This window comes from Canis lupus, chromosome 17 (genome assembly GCF_011100685.1).
Source record: "Canis lupus familiaris isolate Mischka breed German Shepherd chromosome 17, alternate assembly UU_Cfam_GSD_1.0, whole genome shotgun sequence".
In the NCBI taxonomy this organism is placed as follows: domain Eukaryota; kingdom Metazoa; phylum Chordata; class Mammalia; order Carnivora; family Canidae; genus Canis; species Canis lupus.
In genome coordinates this window covers 22,266,575-22,286,486 of record NC_049238.1, presented here as the reverse complement: position 1 = coordinate 22,286,486, position 19,912 = coordinate 22,266,575, and the positions used below count along the sequence as shown (strand labels likewise).

Genomic DNA, 19,912 nt, shown 5'->3' with positions numbered 1-19,912 from the left:
AAAGATTTTACTTATTTAGGGATCCCTGGGTGGCGCAGCGGTTTGGCGCCTGCCTTTGGCCCAGGGCGCGATCCTGGAGACCTGGGATCGAATCCCACGTCGGGCTCCCGGTGCATGGAGCCTGCTTCTCTCTCTGCCTGTGTCTCTGCCTCTCTCTCTCTCTCTCTCTCTCTGTGTGACTATCATAAATAAATAAAAATTAAAAAAAAAGATTTTACTTATTTATTCATGAGAGAGAGAGAGAGAGAGGCAGAGACATACGCAGAGGGAGAAGCAGGCTCCCTACAGAGAGCCTGATGTGGAACTTGATCCCAGGACCCTGGGATCACAATCTGAACCAAAGGTAGACGCTCAACCACTGAGCCACGTAGGTGCCCTGTAAATGCATTTTCAATTTATAAATATTTTCAGTTTACGATGGGTTTCTAGGGACATAACCCTTTCATAAGCTGAGGAAGATCTGTACACGACCAGTAGTCCACTGAGGCTTGGGAGAGAAAGAAGCTGCCTGCACATTAGCATGGATGGAGAAAACCACAGGAAGAACACTGAAGGATCTGAAGGGGCAGGAAGAGGGTGGGAAGAAGTGATGAGTAAAGGCACTGTGGGACAAAGCAGAAGCTAAACCCAGAAGTTGTTCATATGTTCATTCCTTGACCCTTCAATATCAAGCCCATCCAATAGGGAGGAGTATGTAAGTCATGTTTTACAGGATGAAGTTCAGAAAGGTTAATAACCCTGCCCAAGGCCACAGAGCTTATTTGATCAGCTCTGTGTAAGAGCTTGTAATAGGAGCTGGGCATGGGCATGCATGACCCCAAAGCCTGTGCTCACCCAGTAGAGGGCATTTCACTTGCGAGGACAGAATATGCTGGACAGCCCTGAGCAAGAAGCACATGTCATAAGAAAAACTCTGGTCTGTGCCAGAAAGCATCCTTTCTGAGTTCACATGTTTAGAATTTTGCTCTACCAGAGGGAATAAACAGCTGACTCCACTCAAAGGGCTCTACTGCTGTTCATAAACCGTGAGAGTGTTTATGTCATGGGCAGAGCTCTCCAAGTGAATTATAGCCTTTTACGCACTGTGCACATACAATATTTTCACAGGACAAAGAAACAGGGCGTGTAAGGAATGCTACAGTTGACCTTTCTCTCTTTCTGTCCTTTCTCTGAAACCCTAACAATCTCAAGCCTGTCCTGCAGGACAGTCCTCTGATTATGTTTATCCATTACCTGGCTTTCTGATACAACCCAGGAAAGTTACTCAGTTCATTTTAAGAAGAGAGTTTTAAACTATTTCTTCTTCCTAGCATGAGTGGCTGGCTTTCTCTTTTATTACATTTAAAATGAATCCATCTTCACTACAGTAGAAAGCAGATTTTTTTAATGTTACTTCAGATGTTTTCTTTAGACTGGTGTTAACATAAAGCAAATGTCTCTTGCAACTCTGAACCAATCTGTTAAGATAAACAGGCTTCACTTACGATATTCCTATACTGAAATCATAGGCTTGTGGTCTGCAACTTCTTAAAGACTCAATTCATACATGCTAAAATGTCTAGTTAAGAAATGCACACACTCACACACACACACACACAGTTTTGCCATGGAAACCACAAGGACATGTCTGGTTCAGACTCCATAGCACATACCACAAATAACAGCCCATCTTCTCAGGGCAGATCTTGTATATACACAGGGAAAGCCCAGAAAATGAAACAACTGCAATACCTCAAATCTAAAACTTACTTTTTAATCGCCCTTTTCAAGTCTGTTTCAAGATATCTAAGGCTTAATCATTGTTATTAGGCATATTTGCATATATCTGTTGTTTTCCTTAAACAGAATTTCAAACTTGGGGGATCCCTGGGTGGCCCAGCGGTTTGGCTCCTGCCTTCGGACCAGGGCGTGATCCTGGAGTCCCGGGATTGAGTCCTGCGTCAGGCTTCCTACATGGAGCCTGCTTCTCCCTCTGTCTGTGTCTCTGCCTCTCTGTCTGTGTCTCTCATGAATAAATAAATTAAATCTTAAAAAAAAAAAAAAGAAAAAAACAAACTGTCAGAAGTTTGGCTTGATAAAGGCTTTCATCTCTCCTGCTGGGCTGTAAATTTCATGGAGACACAGGCTACATCCAATTTGTTTATCACTTCATCTGTAGCATGGAGCTCACTGCTTGGAACATGAGAGATGCTCAATAAACACTGAATGAGTGAATGAAGAAGATATTTAATATTCTTCACAGTGTGATTCTGTAGATTGCATCATTCCTTAGTTGGGATCACAGGGGTGACTGTATGGCTGTTCAAAGTGATAAAGTAATAACCACCTGCCACTCTAACCATGACTTATTTTTGTCTACTGTCACTTTCCTCTAGGAGACCATGGTTCATGAAGTGGCATTCCAGTTACTAAAGTCTGACCAATAAAACACCAACATACTTTTACATTTACCTATTTCATATGACTTACGAACACTTTCTGCAGATGGTTCACGTGCAGTACTTAAATCTCTAAGCCCCAAACTCTAGCTAACTTCAACTTCTACCACATGGCCAGCCTACTTCCATAGGGATTCTAACAGTTCTAAGCTATTTGCATAGCCATTTATTCAGATGAAGAAGACACAGGCCCTATTTTGGGCAATGGCTGTAGAGATGCAATGAGGTATATAGCCACTTTGTTCCTTCAGAGACATGACAGTTCCACGTGAAAAACTTGGTATTGGATCCATGTATTGATTACTAAGCAGAAATTCTATTTGTTTACTGTCAGCTGAAACTTTCCATTTAAAAAAAATATGAAAGTAGCTGCTAACATCTTCACCATCAACACCATTTACCCACAACTTTAATTCCTCTAGTACTTTTACTCTAAATAGACTGGTAGATTTCAGATAAATCCTGTAACACATTAAAACAACAACAACAACAACAATCTACCTGATGAGTCTGGATAAGAGGCTGGCAAATTTTTTCTGTAAAGGGCCAAACAGCAAATATTTTTGAGTTTGCAGGTCATATGTGATCTGTTGCAATTTCTCACTCTGCCATGGTAGCATGAAAGCAGCCATACAAAATGAGTAAAGAAATGAGTGTGGCTGTGTTCCAATAAAACTTTACTCACAAAAACAGGTGCGGGACAGGATTTAGCCTGCAGGCAGTAGGTCGCCAATTTCTGGACTAGATAAACGAAATGCTCCTGTTTGTAAGAAACAGCGATGGATTCACTTACTTTGCTCTTTTGGCCATTTCATTTCCATCCCATCTGGGGCTGTACGGATAATTTTTTTGGGCCTGGGAATAAAGCTGTCCACTGTTGGTAAAGTGATAGACGGACTGGAATGTGAGAGTCGGCTGGTCTCGAGGGAAAAACAGGGGCAGGTCGACTGCAAAGACACACACACATACACACATACACACAAAAAAAAAAAAAAAAAAAAAAAAAGAAAAAGAAAGAAAGAGACAAGTTAGGGGTTAAATGTATGGGTTAAACCTGAGTGTTGGGTACAGACCATCCGAACCACAAATAGTGCCTGAGGTTTAGGTAAAAGGTATGGAGGGAGGGAACAAGAAATACCAAGGTGCCTTCCCTGCCTTCAAGGAATCTACAATCTAGGTACATAAATGAAAATCACACTCAAATTTAACCAATATGAGGAAAGTGTGTGGATGCTAACCAAATGCTATAAAGTGTTCACAGAAGCTGGGCACTCCCAGCCATGTGAACTCCTCCTATGGCACTTACTTCATCCAGTATTCCATAGAGAAGTTAGCTGATTATCTGTTTTAAGACTCTATTAAATCATAGACTCTTCAAAGGCTGGGCAGTATCTTCCTCATCTAGAATTTGATGGAGGGGGTGGGATGGAGGCTGTCTTTAAAGAATGGATTTGGGATGAGGAGCCAGAGAGCAGGTGATAATCTTTCTACTTTATAGGATATGGCCACTGGACCACCAGAAAAAATAAAGTTATCACTTTACTTCCAATCAAGCAGTGAATTCTGCTACTCAGCAGTTTGAAGCTTCTCCAGATGTGTTACCACATATAGTTCCTAAACTAGTGGGGGCTCCTTAATGGAACGCCAACAGGGACTCATCTGAACACTGCATTATGTCTACTGATAGAGTGCAGCCTGATTCCAATGTTTGCTGCTAACAAGTATTATGTGCTTTTGTCTGTTCATTTTGGGGTCCTTTAACTCAATTTTTAAAAGTAAAAGGACTCCCTCTTTGTAGTTTGAGGCAAGCCAAGATTACAAACACACTGTTTCAATAGCACATTCCTCGAGGCATATAATGTATAGTTATGTGGATGTTATCACTTCCAGGGCAAAGAATAAGCACGTTAACTTATGAAAATATAATAATGAGAAAAAATGTGTATAGAATTTCCTAGCTTTACAGAGTACTTCCACATATTTTATCTAATTTGAGACTTACAAATCCATGAAGCAGACATTATTTTTACCATGTACATTTAACAGACGAACAAACTTGAGACTCCAAGAGGTCTATTAACTTGCTAATGCCTTAGCTAGGTGCAAAGGAGGTAGGGCTCAAATCTAGTCCCAGGGTGTAAATCCTGAGCTCCTTCTATTGGGCCCCATTACCTCCTGCTCTTCATGATACTGGTACAACCTGCTCACAACACAACACATTCACTGTGCCATAAATACAATTTGGGAAGCTAAAGCCTCTACTGTGAAGAACATACAAGATTCATCTTTTTGGTTACATGAGGCAAATATATGAAAATACATACTAGATAGCTGTATATCTGTCATCATGCCAGGGTAGGGTGACATTTGACTGGGCTAGGCCCTCTCAGCATCCAAAATGATTTCATGAAGGAAAAGTCAGGTTTGCAGCAAACTTAAAAAAAAAAAAATCCAAAAAACAAGAAATAGAAAAATGTCCAGTGGCCTCTGAGACCACTGAGTATATCTGACTCTGACTCAGTGCTGTAGGGGGTTTCTACATATGAGTCACCACAACCCCCAAAAAAAGGCAATACTGTGAACGTCCACTCGTAAGTCACATTTTCCATGTGCCTCAATGCAGTTTTAGCACTTGCCTATTTGTGCCAAAGCAGAGATTTAGTAACATATAGGAACAATACAAAATATGAAAAACAGACTGACTCAAATTATAAATAATTCAATTCAGAAAACCCCTTTGTGTCCCTTTACATTACAAAGCATGATTTGTAACATCCTTAGTCTTTCTGAATAAATACTGCTTCTAAAATTAAGTTTATATCTTTTCTGATTACTCACTGCATCTCCTCTGATTAATTTTAGAAAAAAATGCCTATTCATATATAGTTTAATTTGACTTCAATTGTTTATATTACATATTAAGTTTCCAAATATAAAACAAGATTCACATTAACCCCCAGAGCAATTGCCAACAGCACTGGTGAAAAGTATTTAACATGCAAGCTTCCCTTCAAAAATGCAGTCATTTTGAATAATAGAATTCAATGGCAATAATTTACCAATTTAAAGTAAGTACAGTCATATTCAGTATCAAAGTAATACAGAGAATACCACAGTCTTCATGATTGTCAAGCTACCAGCTTTTCTGGGCTTTGGAATACATTATATTTTTTGTTCCTGTTATTTTGTTTGGTAGAAAATGAGTTGCTGGTATTTTGACATGCTGAAAAATGATTTTTCCACCTAGTTCTGAACCATCCACTTTGACCCCCTAAATGCCCAATTAAGATCAGAAACAATTCAAAAATGTGAATGCAAATTTATTTACCCAGGCAAGTGAATTGTTATGATTAGGAAAAAAAAATTGCCAGCCAGTAACATGCTGATATGTACCGTGATCCCAGAAAAACACTGATTGCATGATTATTTCTCTGTGGAGCTTCTTCTAAAAAAGCATAGTTGAAGCCAATATTAAAATTTGAACACAGTAGCTGGATGATCAGTGAAGCAGGAATGGTCAGAGTCCTTAAGAAATGAAATCGGTAATCTACATATAAGAAAATAAAATTAAAAAAATAGAAATATCTTGTTCAACTTAACCAAACTATATCTATCTGTATCATCAACAGTCAATAAAAGGATAGATTCTTTAAAAATGTTCTGCATAAAGAGTTAAGAATTAAAATATTTATGAGAAATACTTTGCATTTTTCTTGTAAGAATGATTTGAATGATACAAATTAGTCAGAATTAAAAAAAACCCACAAAGCTTGTTTTCCTTATCCCCAAATGTTTCTGCCACGTAACGTTTGCCTATGGAGCTAACTCATGATTTTTCTTTTTAAGATCTAATTCTTAAGAAATCTCCACACCCAATGTGGGGCTCAAACTCAACCCTGAGATCAAGAGCCACACGCTCTGCTGACTGAGCCAGCCAGGAGTCCCTCACTCATGATTTTCTGATACATAGTAAAATGATGACCTTAGGTCTTCAAACAGCTAACTTGCTCTGAAGGTACTCCCAGGGTTCTAAGCAGTTTGGCTCATAGCTTTAGCTGTATCAAAACAGAACATCTTAACCATTGGACTCCTTTGGACACAACCCACCTACCAGCTCCAGTTTGATTCCCAGAGGAGAATCATTCCATTTGGTTCAGTTACTCATCATCAGTGCTATTTTGACAACTGCTTCCTATTTCCTTCTTCCTGTAGACAGAGACTGAATTTTGGTCAGCTCTGGATCCACAGAAGGGATGGGCCTCACTTGTTCAGTACAATTTCAATAACCACTTCCAAAGTATCACTTTCTTTAAGAACTTGTTGGAACAAGTCACTGCCAAACACTTCTGATCCTGTACAACCTGGGCATTTCACAGGATTCCCTCACAGGGCCCTGCTGCCCTGGCAGAGGGCAGGAATCACGCAGCTCTGCACCAGCTTGCCTCATGCTGGACAGTCACTGAGGTGGGGAGTTCCACTGGTCACAGTCCCAGGGCTAGTGGTGTTCTCCAGGCAACTGGCAGCCATGTGGCTTTGAGAGGGAGCTGAATATGCACCAGTAAACTTTGCTGCCTCTCTCTAAACCATGCTGGGGTTTAGATGGACAGATGTAGTTTTGCTTTCTCTTGTAAACAAGCTTAACTGTCCCCAAATGCTCATCCTTTCACCATAAGACGACTTCATTAGGGTTGTACCTAAATTCATAAGACTCTAGAAATGTGTCACTTCTCCAAAGGCCTCACGATGGAAAAATGACCCTGAAGAGCCAGAGGCAATGCTACATCATGTATGTGATACTCAGGACAGCTGTCGGATGCTCACTTAGAACATTTCAGGCATAGTCCTCACAAGTTTGATTATATGATCTTTCCAGAAAAAAAAAAATTGAATTATGGCAAGATTAGGACAAGATAAATGAACAGCAAGTAATGATAACTCGCAGTTGATGCAAAGGAAGGAGAGAGAATAATAAATAAAAGCAGACTTGGGGAAAAAAAAAAAGCAGACTTAGGAAACAGAAAATAATCCCAGTCTGGGGCCATTCAGCATATAACAAAAAACCCAATCATCCCTTGAGCCATTACAAACTTTAAGTGATATTCACTCCCAATCTTGGTAACCTAGCAGACACTCTTGGACCCCAACCAACAGCCATTCTCCATCCTTTTTTGGGGGGATGGGGAGGGGCATAGGGAGAGAAAAGAGAAAATCTTAAGTAGGCTCCACATCCAGCTCAGAGCTCAATGTGGGGCTCAATCTCATGATGCTGAGATCATGACCTGAACCGAAATCCAGAGTTGGATGCTTAACCGGTCAAGTCACCCAGGCGCCTCTCCATCCTTCTTTTCTATGAACCCTCCTCCCATTTCAGAGTCCAAAAGTGCTAGGTATTCACTCTCTCAGGCTTCCATAAGACCAAGGCATGGAATTGTGACTCAGTCTTGCCAATGAGACCCAAGGGGAACTCGAGTAAGGGTCTTCTAAGAAATATTTTCCTCTCTGAGTAAAGACATGTATAAGGAGAAGCCCCCATTTCATTCTTGCCTAGATGTTGTCATGTGAGACCCTGAGGCTTGAGCTATGCACCCACCTTGTGACCATGAGGGGAAAGTCAGCCTGACATCACTGAGCTATTGAATTCATCAGCCCTGGAATGCCCAGTTCTGGATTCCTTGTTCGTGAGACCATCACAAGTCCTAACTACTTAGACTTCTCTTTTAATCAGGTCTTCTCAGACTTGCAGTCAGAGGCATCTAAATAAATGCTATTTCTTACAGCTTCTGTTCAAGAATGCAGGATAAGTGAATAACCAATTTCAGAAGTATTTCCACCAAGCCTGGTTGAAAACACTCAAGGCACATAGATAGGAAAGTTTGAGTTGTCAGGAAAATTCAGTTCTGTGGGACAGTTCAATCCTTGAAAATGCCAAACAAATGAGGGGTTAACCATAATTGCCCTTGGGAGTCACATCATCGGATATTTTCATCCTTATTCACAAGTCAGCCGTTATTTCATTTCTCCAAACCTTCCAAACAGTATGTTGCCGTGTTCTTGGGTCAGTAGGGAAGATACTCATGCCTTCACTTTGTGGTGGTTACGGTGGTGTTTCCATTTTCAGGAGTCTGTAGACTCTCCAGTTCCTCGAAGCCTCATTAGCAGAGAGTTTGAACACCATGTTGACTTGCTGTAAACTCCCCTCCAATGATGACTCTATCTGAGGTCAATTCTCTCTAAAAACAGTTTGCTCACAGCCCATTCTCAGGCTACTCCCACAGTGGTCCCACAACCACCCAGCAAAGTCTGCCATTTATTAACTGACCAACCCTTACTGACACCATCTTACTAACTGCACACTAACCCTTTGAGATGCATGGATTCTAAGCACTAGAAAGTGAAACATCACATATCCAAAGCACTTGCCTACAAGAAATATAAAAGTAAAGTCTTCCATTTCTGAAGTATCCCTACCCATGACCTTAAACATTAAATGGTGTCTCATTTTACCAACCCTGCCTTACATGTAAGTGACAGAGGAGACTAAATATTAGCCAGATTTTGTTGAACTAGCTTCAAATTTTCATGATCTTTTGTGAGATTTTTTTTAAAGATTTTATTTATTTATTCATAAGAGATACAGAGAAAGAGAGGCAGAGACATAGCAGAGAGAGAAGCAGGCTCCATGCAGGAAGCCCAATGTGGGACCTAATCCTGGGACTCCAGGATCACGTCCTGGGCCGAAGGCAGATGCTCAACTGCTGAGCCACCCAGGCGTCTCATCTTTTGTGAGATTTGATCATGGAGACAGGTTACCTGTGGGGTTTTGGTATTAGCAAAGTAAAGTCTGATTCTTGAATTTTACTGTAAATTCTAAACATCCTAATATGAAAGGAGACAGCATGGTGTGGTGGAAAAAAAAAGCACAGCCTTTGGAGTCAGACAGAAATGGGTTTAATTCCTAGCCCCATCTTTTATTAGTGGTGAGGCCACAGGCAAAATATTTCATCTCTCTGAATCCTGATGTTCTCATCTGTAAAATGAGGATAATTCTTTTCTCAGCATTACTGACAAGACCAGACAAAAGCAGAGCAGGTAATAAATAAATACGCATTCCCTTCCTCTTCTCCCTTCTTCTTAGTTTGTTCTGTTTTCAATCTGGCTTTATACACTGTTCCATATACATGAAATTTCTCACTATAGCATAAATGCTCATAGCATGTACATTTTAACTATTTTGATGGAACTTTCTAAGCTTTGTACATTATCTTCATGTTTTAGCATATATAGTACACTGGAAATAGCTTAGCCTTTTCTTGTTGACAGAAAACACATGAAAAAATAATTATACATGGTAGCCTCAAGTGTTAAGGAAGACTTAGCTTGCTCCTTCCCAGTGCCTCCTACCTAAGGGCCAGACCTCTTAAACTGTCCACTAGTAAGAGGTGATGTGCCCTTAGAACAGCATATTGAGGTCCCCGGGGCTTGCTAGGGGGTGACATGTTGTCTGCTCCCTAACAAACTTTCTCTACTTTGTTTCCTTTTCCCAGACAGCTCCTTTTTGCTTTACCATTTCTCTTCAAGGCCAACTCTCAATGTCATAGCTCTCTCTTCCCTCTTCTCTTTTCTTTGTCTACTCTATTGCACATGTGTCTCAGCTTCTGAAGAGTTGGGTGCAGCCGACTGTCCATCCCGAGACCAGAACATGCCATGGAAGCAGATGCTGCGGTGTGAGTCTAGGGTGCCTTCCTCCAGCACTGCTCAGGGACAGTATCCTCCTCTTCCTTTTGTATCTGTTTGTTTGTTTCCTTCCAGGTTTACAGTTGTCCCAGATAGCTGGAGTTACAGGAAATCTGGTCTCTGCTTATGTTTTGTTTAGCATTTGCTTTTGAGGTACTTTATAGATACAAATGAATCATTCCAACACCTAATGAGACATTCAAATAAAACTATAAGAAGAACCTCAAGATAAAAGGGATGCCACAGTACTAGCCAGTGAAGAGTGAGGCTCTCTCACCCTGCCCACATAGACGAGCCCAGACTAAATAGTATAGGCTTCTCCTCCCACGAGATCAGAGGTTCTCAGCTGGAAGTAAGCATCAACATCACCATGGAATCAACAGTACAGCTGCTTGGGCCCTACTTCAGACCTCTGATTTTTGAAAATGCACCTTAAATGATTCTGATGTGTCTCCTCGGGTAAGAATCATTCAGACTGTGAGCCCCTAAGGGTGAGGGTCAGGGATTAGTTATTTGAGTATTTCTAGAATTTGGAACAGAACATGACACAGGAAAGACTCCTAATAAAAGCTTGCTGGCCTGAAGGAATGGAACAAGTAAAGGAACTCCAAATTAAAACCTCAAGGCTAGACAACAAAAAGACATTAAAGGCATTCAAATTGGCAAAGAAGAAGTCAAACTCTCTCTCTTCGCCGATGACATGATACTCTACATAGAAAACCCAAAAGTCTCCACCCCAAGATTGCTAGAACTCATACAGCAATTCGGCAGCGTGGCAGGATACAAAATCAATGCCCAGAAGTCAGTGGCATTTCTATACACTAACAATGAGACTGAAGAAAGAGAAATTAAGGAGTCAATCCCATTTACAATTGCACCCAAAAGCATAAGATACCTAGGAATAAACCTCACCAAAGATGTAAAGGATCTATACCCTCAAAACTATAGAACACTTCTGAAAGAAATTGAGGAAGACACAAAGAGATGGAAAAATATTCCATGCTCATGGATTGGCAGAATTAATATTGTGAAAATGTCAATGTTACCCAGGGCAATATACACGTTTAATGCAATCCCTATCAAAATACCATGGACTTTCTTCAGAGAGTTAGAACAAATTATTTTAAGATTTGTGTGGAATCAGAAAAGACCCCGAATAGCCAGGGGAATTTTAAAAAAGAAAACCATATCTGGGGGCATCACAATGCCAGATTTCAGGTTGTACTACAAAGCTGTGGTCATCAAGACAGTGTGGTACTGGCACAAAAACAGACACATAGATCAGTGGAACAGAATAGAGAATCCAGAAGTGGACCCTGAACTTTATGGGCAACTAATATTCGATAAAGGAGGAAAGACTATCCATTGGAAGAAAGACAGTCTCTTCAATAAATGGTGCTGGGAAAATTGGACATCCACATGCAGAAGAATGAAACTAGACCACTCTCTTTCACCATACACAAAGATAAACTCAAAATGGATGAAAGATCTAAATGTGAGACAAGATTCCATCAAAATCCTAGAGAAGAACACAGGCAACACCCTTTTTGAACTCGGCCATAGTAACTTCTTGCAAGATACATCCACAAAGGCAAAAGAAACAAAAGCAAAAATGAACTATTGGGACTTCATCAAGATAAGAAGCTTTTGCACAGCAAAGGATACAGTCAACAAAACTCAAAGACAACCTACAGAATGGGAGAAGATATTTGCAAATGACATATCAGATAAAGGGCTAGTTTCCAAGATCTATAAAGAACTTATTAAACTCAACACCAAAGAAACAAACAATCCAATCATGAAATGGGCAAAAGACATGAACAGAAATCTCACAGAGGAAGACATAGACATGGCCAACATGCATATGAGAAAATGCTCTGCATCACTTGCCATCAGGGAAATACAAATCAAAACCACAATGAGATACCACCTCACACCAGTGAGAATGGGGAAAATTAACAAGGCAGGAAACAACAAATGTTGGAGAGGATGCGGAGAAAAGGGAACCCTCCTACACTGTTGGTGGGAATGTGAACTGGTGCAGCCACTCTGGAAAACTGTGTGGAGGTTCCTCAAACAGTTAAAAATATACCTGCCCTACGACCCAGCAATTGCACTGTTGGGGATTTACCCCAAAGATACAAATGCAATGAAACGCCGGGACACCTGCACCCCGATGTTTCTAGCAGCAATGGCCACTATAGCCAAACTGTGGAAGGAGCCTCGGTGTCCAACGAAAGATGAATGGATAAAGAAGATGTGGTTTATGTATACAATGGAATATTACTCAGCTATTAGAAATGACAAATACCCACCATTTGCTTCAACGTGGATGGAACTGGAGGGTATTATGCTGAGTGAAGTAAGTCAGTCGGAGAAGGACAAACATTATATGTTCTCATTCATTTGGGGAATATAAATAATAGTGAAAGGGAAAATAAGGGAAGGGAGAAGAAATGTGTGGGAAATATCAGAAAGGGAGACAGAACGTAAAGACTGCTAACTCTGGGAAACGAACTAGGGGTGGTAGAAGGGGAGGAGGGCGGGGGGTGGGAGTGAATGGGTGACGGGCACTGGGTGTTATTCTGTATGTTAGTAAATTGAACACCAATAAAAAAAAATAATTAAAAAAAAAAAAAAAAAAAAAAAAAAAAAAAAAAATAAAACCTCAAGGCTGGGATCCCTTGGTGGCTCAGTGGTTTAGCGCCTGCCTTTGGCCGAGGGTGTGATCCTGGAGTCCTGGGATAGAGTCCCACATCGGGCTCCCTGCATGGAGCCTGCTTCTCCCTCTGCCTGTGTCTCTGCCTCTCTCTCTGTGTCCCTCATGAACGGATAAATAAATAAAATCTTTTAATAAATAAATAAATAAAACCTCAAGGCCATCTCATTTCATACCGATTAGATTGACAAAAAATTTAAAACCCAACAAGGCGCAAGTTGTTGTCAAGGTGGTGAGAATTCTCATTCACTGATGAGAATGCAGATTTTTACAACCTCTTGTACAATAAAAGTGAAGATGCACACTTCATAATTTGGGAATTCCACTCCTAAAATACTATACCATGTGCATAAGAAGACATCTAGAAGAAAGTTTGCTGTAGCATTGTTTGTGGCAACAAAAAGTGGAAACATCTTAAGTGTCCAGCTACATGAGACTGGATAAATACACTGTGGTATGTTCTTCACTGGAATGTCTTAGTAATATATATTCAATCTAGAAAAGCATTTCCTCAGGCCTGGCTCCTTGTTTAATCTCTCAACCGGCTCTTGCTTCTGTGACACAGTCTAGGTCCCACCTTCTATAGGAAGCCTTTCTTGCCTGCTCTGTGGCTCAGTGGTTTCTTCATCCTCTGTGGCCACATAATCCAGCCATGGCCGGATGGCTAACAATTCAATGTATTTGTTATTTTATGTCTTTCACATGTATAACACTGGGCTGGACACAGAGTAGTTGGTTGATATATAACTAGTGATTGACTGGCATAGATCATAAAAGTGAGGAAACGTTGATTGTACTAGACATGTAAAAAAAGGAAACATGTTTTTATGAGATGCAGAGAGAAATCAAGCAACAGAGAACACCATAAATAGCATTTAATACTGTTTTAACTTCTATCTTTAAAAGAACTTAGTCACAAAAAAAAAAAAAAAAGAACAACTTAGTCACAATAAATAAACTCTTGGCCTGGAAGGATTAGAAAAGAAATCTGGCTAAATTAGGGAAGAATCTGATGAAAAGAATTGTTAAATAAATCAAAATATATTCAAATGCAAAGGCGTTGGCATTAAAAACTAGGCAAGGTCTTTTAAAGAGCCATAAGCTTGTAATTAAAAAAATTCATGGATAATGTACCGAATGTAGATGACTAGAAGGAAAAGGACACATTTACAATAGCTAAAGTAGAGGGACTGACCCTGGTCAGTTTAAAATCCAGTCTTGAAAAACTGGAACATCCTGCCAGGTACAAATTTACAAATATTGTGACTCCTCCAGACTAAAGAATGACTAACAGAGCCTTAGGAAGAAAAAAAGGTCTGAAACTAATCTTGTTTTATCAAAGGATCTAGTTATGAGCTTTATATTCTAGAGAAAACAGCAACGAGTATCCAATGTGATAAGCATTCCTGGAGCATTTCCTATGAGCCAGCTCTAGGAAAGCTACATGACCCAAGCTGGGCCTTCCTCTTGGCAGTGCCAGCATGCACCTGATTATCACTGACTTCGGGAAGGGAGAGAGTGACAAGGCTTATTGTACAGGTAGTAACCACCATGGGGTATGGGGTGTGTAAAAGCTTCCAGAATCCTTGGGGCGCCTGGGCTCAGCTGATTAAGCATCTCACTCTTGATTTTGGCTCAGGTCATGATCTCAGGGTGGTGAGAGAGCCCCAAGTTGGTCTCTGGCCTCAGGTGGAGCCTGCTTAAGATTCTCTCTCCCTCTCCCCCTTTCTAAATTTTTTTTTTTTAAACCCAGCTTCCAGGGGCACCTGAATGGCTTAGTGGTTGAATGTCTGCCTTCAGTTCAGGTCATAATCCCGGGGTCCTGGGATGGAGTCCTACAATAGTCTCCTGTTTCTCCCTCTGCCTATATCTCTGTCTCTCTCTCTCATGAATAAACAAATAAAATCTTTAAAAAAATAAAAAATAAAAACCCAGCTTCCAGAAGCCTAATTATTGAATGGGTAGAGACTTGAAAGACAAGTGGATTTTGACCAGGTACCACAGGAGGATTCTTGATGAAGCAGAGGGAGAAACAAAGACACAGAGAGAGAGAGAGGCAGAGACACAGGCATGAGGGGATGCCAAGCAGAGGGAACAGTATTGGGCAGCCAGAACAGAGAAGAGTGAGGGAATGCAGGGTAGTCAGGGAACAAAGGCCAGGAACACAGTAGCTGGTGCAGAGGGGCTCTTGATCAAGATGTCAAAGTGTGCACAGTTGTGAACACAAAGCAAAGGAGTGTGGATACTTTTCTATAAGCATTGTTAGCCTTGGACATTCCTAGAGGAAATGTCCCATCCCACCCACTCCAGAGGGCCAGGAGTTGTCCTATAATTTAAATACTCAAGCATAGTGTAAATCTTCCAGAATGGAGAGTAGAATGCACAAATCAAGGATCAGTATTATTTATTATTATAGGAGTGCAGTTGTGCACTCCTTAGAATAGGAACTGATTCCTCTTTGTAAAACATCTCTTAAAGCTTACCTGTGCGTCCCTTACAGTCATGGGAGGCTCTGAGGGAAAAGCATGATGATGATGGGCTGTTGGTCATTTATGGGAGTCCTCCATTTTCTCTCAAACAACTCTGACTTTCTGTGTGGACAATCCAAACAGTAGGGCCTGAGATCTGGGATTGGATTTAAGACTGGGATTGGATACAGTTTAAGTCAAATATCTGGCAGTGCTTGGAAACCATGCCCCTCAAGGGTGACTATGTGCTTCCTCATAAGATGGGATTAGAACCCCGGGTCCCCATGTCATTTTGATCTAAAGAAACCTCCACTAGCCTGTTTTTTTTTTTTTTTTCCACTAGCCTGTTTTTTATTTGTGCATTGCACCTCCTAAGCATTCTCCATTCCAGATTTATACTGTGCTGGGACATTAAAATTATAGGAAAATGTCTGACCCACTAGATGAGGTGGTATGGGATATTTGTCCTGGACATGTCCAAAGATAAGCCACTGCATTCTTTGGTTGCTTTGGGTTCAGTTCCATCTGGTGAGGTGGACAGGAAATAGCTTATCTAAGTGAAGTTGAATGTTCAGGTGAAGAAGGCACGTGCTCTGTATGTGGCTAACTGGGCTCCACTTAGTAGCTGTACAGCTTTGGCATACTAACTGGTCCCTCTGAGCTTCTCTCCTCATCCATCAACCAAGAAAAACTCTAACTTCTGGGTTGGAAATAAAGCATGTGGTACGGTATCTGGAGCCGAAAAGGAATCAAGAACAGGACGGCATACTGGAAATAATATGATCTTTGGAATTTGACAGATCTGGGCTTGATTCCTACTCTCCCAGTTACCACGTGGGTGACCTCAGGCAATTTACTAAACTCCTGAGTCTAGGTTTTCTAATCTTTAAAATGGGATAATACCTACCTTGCAAGGCTGTTGAGTGCTTTACATGATATAATGAATATATATAGAATACTTGGCACATAGAAAATACCCATAAATGAGACCTGTGATTACTCACTTTTCTCTTAGAAGCAATTAGAAAAAAAACAAAAAAACAACCAACCAAACCCGAGTCTATATAATTTCTTTTTCCAACCTGACTTCCAGCTGAGAAAACACCACCTCATAGATTAAAAGTAGCCAAATTCTTTCAGTTAAGCTTCCAACTTAGTTCTGACCATATTTCTATTTGAGGCAAATTCAAGAGTCCTTAGGAACTCTTCACTTTGAATTCTATAATCTTCTTCCTTTAAATAAAAAAACTTTGGAGTATCTAGGGTCAAATGGGGTTTTGTAGCAAAAATTGACCACGAACCAGAGACCAGCTGAAGACAGAGGCAGCCTGATGAAAACGTGGCCAGATGGTTTCCTTTTTTTGCTTGGATACTGCTTTACTCTCTTCATTCTCATAGGTGCTTCCTGTAAGTCAAACTTTTTCTTTTTTTGCTAAACTATTTATTCATATATGTGCTACTAAAGTGAGCACACCTAAACTATTTATTCATAAGTGGTTTTGCTCTTTGGGAAAAAAAGACCAGAAATATAATCAGTCTTCATATATTTAAATATTATTATTTAGTCTGTGAATTTCCATGTTTTTGTTTAGTGGTTACCACTTCGGAGCCAGCATCTTGGTCATTATTTCTTCTGTGAGAACGGGTGGGAGATGCAGTAGGGGAATGGGAACGAATTAATGTTCTTCCTTGATAGCAATTCTCATCAGAAACGTCATTTGAGATGAAGATATGATTGCTGCCTAAAATGATGTTTTTAAATGTTCCTCTTCTCCTATCTCACTAACTCAAAGAAAAGAGAAAAACTGTAAGCAGAGATGGTCATGTGGAGGCAAGCCCTTGACCCGAGTGAGCTGCTTGGCTTGTACATTCAAATGTAAAGGAATAAGATCATTTTCAAGGCAAGGCTCTAGATCCTGAGAGGAGCATATTCACATTCAATAACCGAGGGTTTATTCTTGGAAGCTCCAAAACTTTGCTCTTTCTTTTTACTGATTTTGATAAAAATCCTTCTAAAGTAACTTCACATTTACTTGTCTCATACCCCTCTCTAAATGGCTCAGAGTGAAAGTTATAAATATGAACTCTCAGAGTGGGCCATACGTTCACGACACCAGACATGAGCAAGCCAGCCCCTATACTAGTTGTCTAACATCTGCTGTCTGTGGATTCTTGGTTGCCTCCACCTAAACCTCCCAGCTGGGGCTCTCTGGTCTGTACACCTATATGCTAGGACCGTCTATGGGCAGCAAAGCTGCTGGAGATGTGGGAACTAGCATGCCAGCTTATTTGAAGGGATAATAGCCAGGCCTAGAGGGCTCCCTGGGAGTAAAATACATAGACTTTGTGGCCTCTCTTTAGCCAACTCCCTTCCTCTCGGCTGTGTTTTGACAGGTGTGCTCACAGGGGAGAGCTGAGCTGCAGATAGGTGAGATATTGACTTTAAATTCTCTATGTCCTGTCAAACAGAGGACACACTTGTTAAACAATAGTGCAGAAAGGGGCCTTGGGAATCATGTATGCATTGGTAACTGAGCGGCTTGCAGTGCGGAAGGGTGAACCACCTTAGCAGCCATCTCGAGGACCTCACATCTCGTGAGCTACAATGTGCCATGCCACTCATAACCTGGCACTTCTCCTGGCAGGAGCTGAGTGACTGCAGCTACCACAGCTACTTTTCTAGTCAGACTTTGGGTTCGTCGTTACGCCAACTCTGAAAAATCTCTTGCCACATGGGCAGAGATTAGGCATAGGCAGTTTGTTTTTGTGGTAGTTTTTAATGTTTGTGTTTCATTCTAATAAATATACATTTTTAAAAAATTTTATTTATTTATTCATGACAGAGAGAGGGAGAGAGAGAGAGAGAGAAGAGGCAGAGACACAGGCAGAAGGAGAAGAAGTAGGCTCCATGCAGGGAGCCTGATGTGGGACTCGATTCTGGGTCTCCAGGATCACAACCCAGACGGAAGGCAGCACCAAACCACTGGGCCACCGGGGCTGCCCTAAGTATACACTTTTTTAATGCTAAGAAACAGGAAGGAAGTCAACATGTATCAAATACCCACACTATGCTGGGTGCTTTCTGCCACATGATTTCTCTCTTGCCCCCTGTCACGAGGAAGCAAGCTTGTCCCTGGGGTGAGTAGAACTTACTCGCAGCCATGAAGAAGATGGGTTACTCTCAGCCTGCCTGGGTCTGAGGTCCATGTTCTCTCCACTGCAGGTGCTACCAAATTGTATTTACTGCTTGTTTTGGACATTCTGGAAGGAGGTTCTCCTCGGGCATTTTGGCTCATCTGCCATCTCAGCCAGGGGTTGCTATGGGCATTGATCAAGAAAACGTACAAGAATGGAGAAAGAGGACTGGCAATGTACAGTCACAATGGACCTCAAGAAGGAATAGGAGGCATTTGTCTTTCAGACCTTACAAATTATGCTCAAGGGTACAATGATCTCAGACTTTGAAGACTTTTTTATTTTTGATGTTTCAATTTCCTTGTTTTTTTCCTTTTGACTGGGAAAGTATTTTATGTTCATATCTATGGGGTTTTAGTGGCATTTGACTCTGTTACTCATTTCTGTTCTTCTCCCATGGTTTCCATAACAGTGTATTGATCTGCTACTTCCTTCCCTTTTAAAATGTTTACTGCCTTTTCTCCATCTGTTTAATGGCCCCTCATTCCCAAAGCTCAATTGAGGGACTTGTTAACCCAAAGGGTTGGCCTGTAGCTTTCCTCCTTTAGAAAGTCCCAGAAAGTCCCAACTATCGATACTCTCTGATGACTTCAAAATCTCCATATCCTTCGCTGACCACTCGCCCGCACTTCAGTCTGATAATTCCAGATGCCTGGTGAATGCCATGATATAAGTTTTATGGCTTAAATATGTTTTCACACACACTGTCTCCTGTGTACTTTTCAAGCTAGGCATATTACCCCATTTATAGGTCAGAACACGGACACTCAGAAACAGAGAGCAGTCTGTTTAGAATTACAGTTATAGAACAGAGCTGGACCTCAGATTCAGGTCTTTAGATTCTGACCCCAGTGGCTCCAGTGCCATTAGAGTGTTCTGTTACCGACTGGGGAAGAATCATACTGCATGTCTGAAATAAAAGCCACCGCTTGCTCCTCATTCACTCACATCCAGGTTGGGTCTAACGTGCTGCCAATATTCTGTCACCTGAGACTCTTCATCTCTGGAGAGGCTCACTGTTGACACCACGTCCTGCAGAGGACTGTCCACAAGGCACTGTCCTATCAGAAGGGGACTGCAGGGACCTGAGGGCCATGTCTACTTCCACCATAGATAGAAAGAAGTGGGGATGTAGATTTTAAAAACCAGCATCCTACTTTAAACAGCTGAATACACTTTGTATTAAGCCTTCCACGCCCACCATTTTAGGTCTGCTGCAAACACTAATCATTCACACCTGAAGTAGTTCAATATGTTTCCTCTGCCTCCAGGAATTGCTTTTCTATCTGTCTTACACACTGACGCCAGCTTAATTACCCTAATTGTACCCCCTGTTCTAGCCCATTTGAACTAACCAA

The 19,912-nt window shown here is 41.1% G+C and overlaps 1 protein-coding gene across 8 annotated transcripts in view; it reads right to left on the bottom strand.

Moving 5' to 3' along the window:
• The window catches only part of BABAM2 (BRISC and BRCA1 A complex member 2), a 406,643-nt gene that overhangs the window by 33,827 nt on the left and 352,904 nt on the right, over positions 1-19,912 (bottom strand). For 3 of the 8 annotated variants that reach the window (XM_038561133.1, XM_038561131.1, XM_038561132.1), the window contains exons 11-12: positions 3,232-3,385; positions 1,740-2,026 (exon numbers count right to left, since the gene is read on the bottom strand). The exons of 2 other annotated variants lie outside the window; for them this stretch is intronic. In XM_038561133.1, coding sequence (XP_038417061.1) covers positions 1,786-2,026; positions 3,232-3,385 — 395 coding nt within the window. In that variant the 3' untranslated portion in view covers positions 1,740-1,785. Of the gene's footprint in view, positions 1-1,739; positions 2,027-3,231; positions 3,386-19,912 lie in introns of those variants that run through there. 3 more of the 8 variants (XM_038561135.1, XM_038561136.1, XM_038561137.1) reach the window with 2 other exon arrangements.